General features: G+C 31.7%; 1 protein-coding gene across 1 annotated transcript in view; it reads left to right on the top strand.

Annotated features, from left to right (window-relative positions):
- Positions 1 to 2,548: 2,548 nt before the first annotated feature.
- The window catches only part of LOC106680421 (venom carboxylesterase-6), a 7,891-nt gene continuing 1,601 nt past the window's right edge, over positions 2,549 to 8,838 (top strand). Inside the window, exons 1-4 of the mRNA XM_067053280.1 lie at positions 2,549 to 2,731; positions 7,191 to 7,332; positions 8,314 to 8,499; positions 8,658 to 8,821. Coding sequence (XP_066909381.1) covers positions 2,549 to 2,731; positions 7,191 to 7,332; positions 8,314 to 8,499; positions 8,658 to 8,821 — 675 coding nt within the window. The remainder of the gene's footprint in view (positions 2,732 to 7,190; positions 7,333 to 8,313; positions 8,500 to 8,657; positions 8,822 to 8,838) is intronic.

The following is an 8,838-nucleotide window of genomic DNA, read 5'->3' as shown; positions in this document are numbered from 1 at the left end:
CAATAAAAAATAAATATTCAAAATCCATTGTAATGAGTTCAATTTGTTTGTTTGTTCAAATTGTAAATGAGTTCATAAGTAAAAACCTAAATGTCCTAGCACTCTAAAACCCAGTCAGGTAAAAATTGGATTATTTTAAAATCTAAGATGAAATATATCCAATATACACATACTTATCAGTTACAAAAATAGGTACAATTTAATCCTTTAAATTTTACCAATTTACACGGTTAACTGCTGGTAATATTTAAATAATAATTTAATCTAAAGATTTCGAGAAAAAAAATTAAATAAACTGCCACATTAGGGCTGGAGAGTTGTAAGCTTTTAATCATCACAGGTTTGCATTAGAATTCATTAAAAGTAATCAGTTTATAAGTGAATCACCGATTGTTTCTTGGGAGAGGTGGGGAAAGAAAAATTCATATTGTAAAAACATTATTACAATGCATCATACATTTTTACATGTTTCGTATTATTCATTTAAATTAATTTGTTTCTGAAATTTTAGTGCTAATCATAAACAGACGTCCAGGCAACTCAATTCAAAATGGAATTTTAGTCATAAGTTTTTTTTTTTAAATGTTCTAGATTTGTGTTAATAAGACATTATTTTTCAAACATGATTTAGGTAAATTCATAAAATTAACAAATACTTAATTTGAAACTTTATTTACTCCCTATAAATAATAGGAGAGTACTATATCCACTTAAGTTTAATTTTGCAATAAATAATTCTAACGTCCATCGTGGCATGGTTTATTTTTAAGCATTTTTTTTATTCACTCCTCATTTGAAGAAATATTATTGGATTGTGCAATCTAGCTTTTGAATATTTCATCAGCTTTATAGTTACATGACGGGAATTCAGAAGAATAGCAGCACTAATTTGCTTTCATAATACCTTTGTATTCATAGAGAAGCGTTGAATTCATACAGGAAATGAAAATGTTTGTCCACAGAATCGAAAAGTTCCGCTCTCTTTATATTTTTAGACACCAAGAAACTAATTCGGAGCTGTTTCTATTGGTCTTTAAGTTAAATAATTGTAACGGGCAAAACAACTATGGCGTAAATCGGATTGGTACCTTTATGGCCTTAAATTAATTTTATTAGATTCCGTTTCAAGCTTTCGATCACTTATCCACAAACGTATTTTCCTTAGCATACCTATTTTCCAAAAATAGGTCATCTGATTTGGCACAATTTTGAAGAAGAGTTGGGGATCGGTAAAAAATGTAAAAAATGTTTGAAAAATGTATGTCTAGAACCATAAGACGTACATATGTCTTCCAGCGCTCAAAATAAAGGAAATTTATCTTACTATAAAGTAGTTTATGAAACGTATTTTTGTAGGGGTAGTTGTTTTAAAGATATTCGCATATAAATATAAATTTGGCACATGAAAATTTGTCCGAACTACTATAAATCAATTTATTTTGGCAAATATCATGAAAACTGCTGTTCCTATGATGGTAAACGTCATAAATTACTTTATAGTCCATTAAACTAGCTTTAATTTGAGTGCTAATAGACATCTGTACGTCACATAGTACCTGAGATATAGATTTAACAAAATAAATACACTAACTACTAATCTTTCAATACATTCTGTGTGGCATTTTTATGAAATGTTGCTTTTTAAAAGTTATATCTGGAAAACTGTTTAACGTAAATAATTCTGTTAGGGCTCATATTTTAGCAAATTTACTTTTCTTTAAATGACGTTCTCTTAGGTTTTCTTGTGTTGTTGCTACTTTTTAAGATATAGAGCTCCGAATAAAAAATTAATTTTTTTATCGTTTTGAAACAGCTGCCATTTTTTATTCACCCCACTTATACTTGGCAGACTCATCAATTTTGACTAGTAATTATACCTAGTTTTCATCAAAGCAATCAAAAATTGGGGTGAGATAACTTTTTTTTCTTCCTGGCTCTTGTACTAGGGTACCTTATCAATTGAAAATGTATTGTGAGGCCTTCAGATGTAGAGTAACTCACCTCATAAATTGATGTCAATAAAGGGGGAGTTTATAATTGATGTTCTACAAATCATTGTGAGGGGTAGATATTGGGTATAGAATTAAAGTATAACCTAACTGGGAACAGGATTCGAGAAATTTCAAAATATATATATATGAATCATAGTATAGTGAGGTCAAATGAAATAAAGACGAGACAATATTACGTCAAAAGTTTAATCTTTTATTAAATAAAAGATGAAAATCATGTATTTAATCAGGTGCACACATATTTAAGTCTTAGACATATTATGTAATTAAAATAGATATGGATCATAACTATTCCTAAAAGAGGCTGTTTGAAGAGATTCTCCATTGCTCTATTCTGAGAAATCAGATTAATACTCGAGACTCTTTTTGTAATTTTAATTTTAATTGAAGGAGATATTGCACAACCAAAAGTGAGTAAGATTGTTTATTCCGAATTTAAAAGAACTTTGGAGTTGTATATGTTTGTTATTCATTATTATAAAGATAAATGGTACTATATATGTGATAGATACGGAGCTTGCTGTTATTCAGGGACGATGCTGATAGTCCTGTTGTGCGTTGTGGCCGTGGGGAACCTCGCTCTGGGGCAGAGCCCCATAGTTACCGTGTCCCAGGGCACGATGAGGGGGCAGATCTTCAAGTCTAGAGACGGCAGAGACTTCTTCTCCTTCACCAAGATTCCTTACGCCAAACCACCTGTTGGAGAAAGGAGGTATATGGTAAGTACGATCCAGACTGCTACAATTTCCAACAACTCAGACAGAATTATACATATTTAATTTTTATTAAAATACATTGCGCTTAGGATGTTATACTAGTTCAAAGATATGTTAAATTCAGTGAAAAGAAAAACTATCAATTTTGGTAATAAATCGAAAATAAGAAATATTAAAGACTCCTGTAAACTAAACCTCGCTGAAACAAGCGAATTTCCTGAAAATATTAAGAATATTATTCTATTATCTTCCAGACCGCTGGAAGTGATTTAAATATATTTATTTAACTGTGATTTGTAAACAAAGGTGGTAGCTGGAAAAAGTTCTCTCCAGTAAAACATTAAAATTTTTAGTCTTTTACCATATTATGGGTTTCAAGATACACGTCAGTACTGTTATCAGTATTATTATTCATAATCTGCTCACAAAAAACAAACAACATTCTGTTTTGACTTGAGATTTCACTGTTAAAAATTAAATTAAAAAAAAAAATTACTTGCCAATTTATGGACAGGCGTTATTGCTTTTTTAATAATAAATATTTCACCTACTCAAGCATTAATTTATTTATGGACAAGGTCAATATTGCTTCATTATAATTTAATACCCTCGTTACCACATAGAGGTATGAGGTTCCTCTTTATACAGCCACCTCCAATGCACATTAAATAAAAATTAGTGAAATTTTATTAAAAAAAAAAAGTTTTAAAAACTAAAACAAGTTCACCATGTGAAAATCCCATAAACCTGTCTTTGTTAACATATCCTCCACGTCTTTCATGTTTTTAACATCAATTAAAGGATGGGTAACTGTTAATAAAAGCACTGATAATAATCTTAAATTATCGAATTGTTTGATATCGATTCTAAATGGAATCGATACAACTATTGGAAAGAAGGAATATCGAAATGAGCAGTAAATATTTTATTTTCATTTTTTCCTAAAATATCGAAATCGTTTGATATATGTGCCATCGATATATGGATTGTATATTGATATTGGAAAAACAATACCAATGGTTAATATCGACATAATAAGATAATCTGGAATTACCTGTTAATATTTTATTGTAGTACTTTCTTAAAATATTGAAATCGTTTGATGTTTAATAAATCGATATTTTTAATCCTTAATATTATTGGAAAATCATATTGATTGGATTAATAATATTGATACAGATAAAAAATAACAATGTACGATTAAATTCCAAAGTTGTATTCCTATTTCTCTTTAATTAGGTATTTTGGGTTTTCAGTACTTAAGTTTGGAGAAAACATTGGAAGCATAAGTTTTTTATTAGCCGGTTTTTTCACTTTTTTATTTGCATTACATTTTCGAAGTTGGTAAAGCAATACAATAATTGAAAACCGTACAGTAAAATGCTCAAAATATATATAAAATACCAAAAATTTACAAAAAAAAAAAAATCAACTTTATTGTTAAATTTAAAAAATGAATTCGTAGAAACCATGCTAGGATAAACGTAAACATACAACAACAAAATTAAAACTGAAATAAGAAATTGCCGCGAACTACTACAATGTCAGGCAAAAAATTTGGAGGCAAAGTATAAATCCAAGTTAAAAACAGTAAAAATGTTTTTTATAACAATAAAGAATATTAATATTAACAATAATTAACAAGAAAGAATATTAAAAAATTACTTGTTAGATTTCTGAAAAAGGAGATAAGTGGACTGGTACACTGGATGCTACTCAACCCATCCCCTCTTGTTACCAGAGAGGTTTACTTCCGGGACAAAAAAGCTCAGGGCAAGAAGATTGTCTCTATCTCAATATTTTCTCACCCAATGTAAGATTAGCTTAACATTATATACCTATTATTATTTATATACTTTTTACTTAACATTTATCTTTTAATTTTATTTTTATAATTTATTAACTTTTTTATTTTAATATGTACATATAGTATTGTATAGTCTTAAAACTTTAGGTCCTCGAGTATGACATACTGTACTTTTTCAAGAAAATTTTTTTTTAAAAAAATGGTGAAGTTTATTTACATAGTTTTTGTAAGAAATTTTAAGTTAACTTAAAACTTAAGTTTGCCGAAATTTAAGGTCGTGAGTAAATTTATTTTAAGGGTATCGCTATACCTCTTTATTCCAATGAGGAGACTACAACATTTGAAAATTATTGTTATTCTGTATATATAGTTGACCGTATGGTTGGGATGTTGCAGGTGGTTTGATATCATATTGCTAATCCGGGTGTGGGATAGTTCTTTGTCTTTCTCAGTGATGTCAAACAAGTTGTCTATATATATATATTCCGGGTTAGTAATAAATTGGGGGATGAGTTAGGGGTGGAAAAATTAGGGCCAAGACTAAAAATCTTAACAACGTTGGGAAGTATAGTGGTGGAAGATAAATTATGGACTCGGTTTTCTTGGCCTTTAGAGTAAATTTTGGTAGAGATTTTTCATAAATACATTGGAATTTGAAGAAGAGTGAGAGTTTTTTACAATGTTTTGTGGAAGTAAAAATGTTTTTAATTCCACTATTTAGTTTAATCATATTATCATCACCAATGACAGAAACTAACAATGAGGAGAGAAAATTAATTTAGGTACTAATGAAATTGATTTGCTGAAGACTTTCCTTAATTTTTAAATTTAGTAATGATTTTTTCAATTTATATAGGGAATGGAAAAGTTGGGATTTAAGAGAATTGGATGTATGGAAATGTTTAACGCTATTGACAATTGATTTAGAATAAATAGAGTTGGATCTACATTTAAGGAAGAAAATCCTCTGTTCTGTTTTATCTGCTAGGCACTTCTTAAGGTTATATAATTTATTAATGTGATATTTATGGGAAGGAAATTGTAATTTAAGAAGAGAGAAAATGTTGTAGGATTTGTTATCAAAGGAAGCAGAAGGAGAAAGATGAATTGAATTATCAGGGAGAAATCAAGTGGTTGAGGGGTCACAATATTAGTAAAAAAGGTTTCAGAACACGGGGTTGTAAATGTATTCTGCGAGGAGGGTTGATGAACAGAATTATGTAAAATGCTGGAGGTGTGTGGTACAGATGTGAATTTAGCAGTAGACCTGTAATTACTAATCTTAGTACTGCGGCGAAGAGATGGGGGAGAATTACTTGAAGAAGAAGAAGAAATAAGAGAGGGGTGAGTAGCGATGCGGTGATGAGAGTGGTTGGGGTCCCATGACGCAAAGATGGAGACTGAGTAGTGAGTCGTTGGTTATCAGGTGTGGCATTGGAGTGTAGAGTTGAGGAAGATGTATCTTTTTTAGAGCCCCGTAAATTTTGCAACATATTATATATATGATCATTCACGCTTCAGATGTATTGTCAATATCTGTTTAACATATCGCTTTGAACAGTAGTTGTTTGTATCTTCCTAGGCCTGATGATGCCCTGCAAAGTGGGGCGAAACGTCAGGCATACTTAAAAACCATTTATTCTTTTTTTACCGCAACCCTGGCCATCTTCTTCATATTTTATGGTTATTTTACTTTTAATTGAAATAGTACATAACCCCAAATCTGTTCTCCACCGTGTGATTATTCGGAAGAATATATAAAAAATTGAGTCAGCTAATATTATATTATTCAATCTTCATAGTTAATCTCATCCCTTTTAGATATATTTGTATTATCATCTATAAACGAGAATCGAAATCTTATTATATAAAACATTTGTAGTGAAAAAATCATTGTGTTGAGATTCCACTTAAACTTGAAGTATAAAAAATGCCGAGTACAGTCGAAGTGGGTTTTTTACTCCTTCAGGCTGCTCCATTGCTCCAGTGGTGTCTAGTGTTTTTTCACTGACTGTGGCCCATAAGTTGAAGCGAAAGGTGCAAAAAATCTGACAGGAAAAGAGAAGAATCCGCATAAAAAAATATTTAATTTTTTTATAAAGTTTTAATTGTTCTTCTCTTCAATGGTATCAGTTTTGAATTGCACCTTGTATTAATTCCTAGGGTTTTTTAAAATGATTTTTAGAAAGTGGTACAACCAACCCTAAAAATTTGCTTCACTTTTTGAACAAGAAAATAAAATACGAAGATATCAACTCAGCAAGGTTCAAGGAACTGAGTAAATTCAAGGATTTTTCTTTCATTAACACTTTTAAGAACAGCGTTATATACGTAGAAGGAACTGATAGCTGAGCGGGCTGGGGCGAGGGTCCCAGAGCGCTTGGATCTGAAGGTCTTGGGTTCAATTCCTACCTGGGCTGGTCAATATTTATTTCACGGCGGCCCCAAGAAATGAACCTGGACATTCCCACTCTGGGGCTGTATAGATCCTCACTGAGCCAAGGAGGACTTGAGCCAAAAAAAAAAAATATATAAAAATATATATACTTATACTTTTCTTTATACTGTAAGTAAAAACCGTCACTTAAATATTCCAAAATCCTTATACGTCCTCAATGTATTGGAGTTAAATAAATGACATTTGTATATTTCCAGTTAACTGGAAGATATCCGGTCATCTTCAACATACATGGAGGTGCCTTCTTCGCTGGTTCTGCTGGTACTGAAAGCTCTGCTAAGTTTTTTATGGATGAGAATGTAGTCTTTGCTGCTCCTAATTATCGTCTTGGACCATTAGGTATGATATATGTAATTAAAAAAAAAAAAGGGATGAAACCCCAGAAGGAAGATCTCCTATTTTTTCCGACAAACATTCTGTTATTTTATTTATGTATTTACGTTACCAACCTATTCTAGCCAGAGTCGGAAGGTCGAGATTCATCCCGAGAATTTTTCACAATATAAATTTCAACCCGCCCAGACTGGATCTGAACCGCTTCTTACTCGAGGTTACTAAGGTGACGCCTTAAGACTATCGTTTCGAAAAATGAAATTTTTGCCTATTTTTCTACATACGCCATTTTGATTTAACCATTTTTTAATACTCTCTGATTTTACATTTATCTATGTCATGGGATGAAACCTTTTTGCTCCTCTGCATACCTGAGATCCAACAATATTAACGCGAGTGAATGAACTACGAACTTTGCTAGTAAATTTAGAGCAATGTTTCGATATTAAAATGGCTGTTTTGTCGACATAATGTCTGCTGGGACAAAATATTTTGCTGAAATACTGAAAACTCGGAGGGACCATGCTTTTACACCCTTCCTTACTATTCGTTTTCCCTGAAGGAATATTAAGGAAGGGGTAAGCAGCTCCACGATAGCAAGCTCCTTCTAACTTTGCTCTCCTATAAAACCTTTAATGGAACATTATCACACACCCTACCGATAGTCTATAGGGAATACCAACTGTACCCTTTGTTAAGTTTGGCCGAAAAGCAATTTAACTCCGATGACAAGGTGAAAGGTGAAGTTCGACGCTTGTCAAGGATTCGGCGGAGAACTATCAGGACATGTAAAAATAAAAAATATTGTGTCTTCAGAAATGCATTGAAACATATGAATTATGTAGAAAAATAGACAAATTTAAGACGTTTGATATTAAATATTGTTGAATGTTAACTTAATTTTTTTTTTAAAAAGGAGGCCTTACTTTCGGGATTACCTATAGACATTATATTCTCGTTTTTTATTTAATGCTCTTTTTTTCAAAGGATTTCTTAGTTTGGAAGACAACGTGGTAACTGGAAATATGGGTCTTAAGGACCAAGCATTGGCGCTGGAATGGGTTCAACAGGAAATCAGTAAATTCGGAGGTGACCCGAATCTGATAACGGTTATCGGCGGAAGCGCTGGTGCAGCATCAGCTGACATCATTTGCTCAGCTCCAAGAACGAATGGTGAGAATTTTATGTTTCATAAATTTATAGTTCTCAATTAAATATATACTTATGTCGTTTAGAGTAATTAAACGTGCCTACACTAATATATTGTACCATTTAGTGTGCTTCATCATTTCTATTCTTACTTTCCTATTTATTCAATATTGTTGTTTCAGGTATCATCAAAGCCTGTGTGTCGCAAAGCGGAGTTGGCTTGTCTCCTTGGGTTTTCATGAAGCCAGGAGTTCCAAGACGAATGGCCTTAAACTTGGCTAGAGCATTAGGTTGTAATGAAACAGGAGATGTACTGAAATGTCTTCGGAGTAAACCGATTGAGCAAGTTGGTGATACGTCTTT

Source organism: Halyomorpha halys, unplaced genomic scaffold (genome assembly GCF_000696795.3).
Source record: "Halyomorpha halys isolate HHAL.00 unplaced genomic scaffold, Hhal_1.1 Scaffold261.1, whole genome shotgun sequence".
Taxonomy (NCBI): Eukaryota; Metazoa; Arthropoda; class Insecta; order Hemiptera; family Pentatomidae; genus Halyomorpha; species Halyomorpha halys.
The sequence above is the reverse complement of the archived record's forward strand: the minus strand, read 5'-3'. Positions and strand labels throughout refer to the sequence as shown.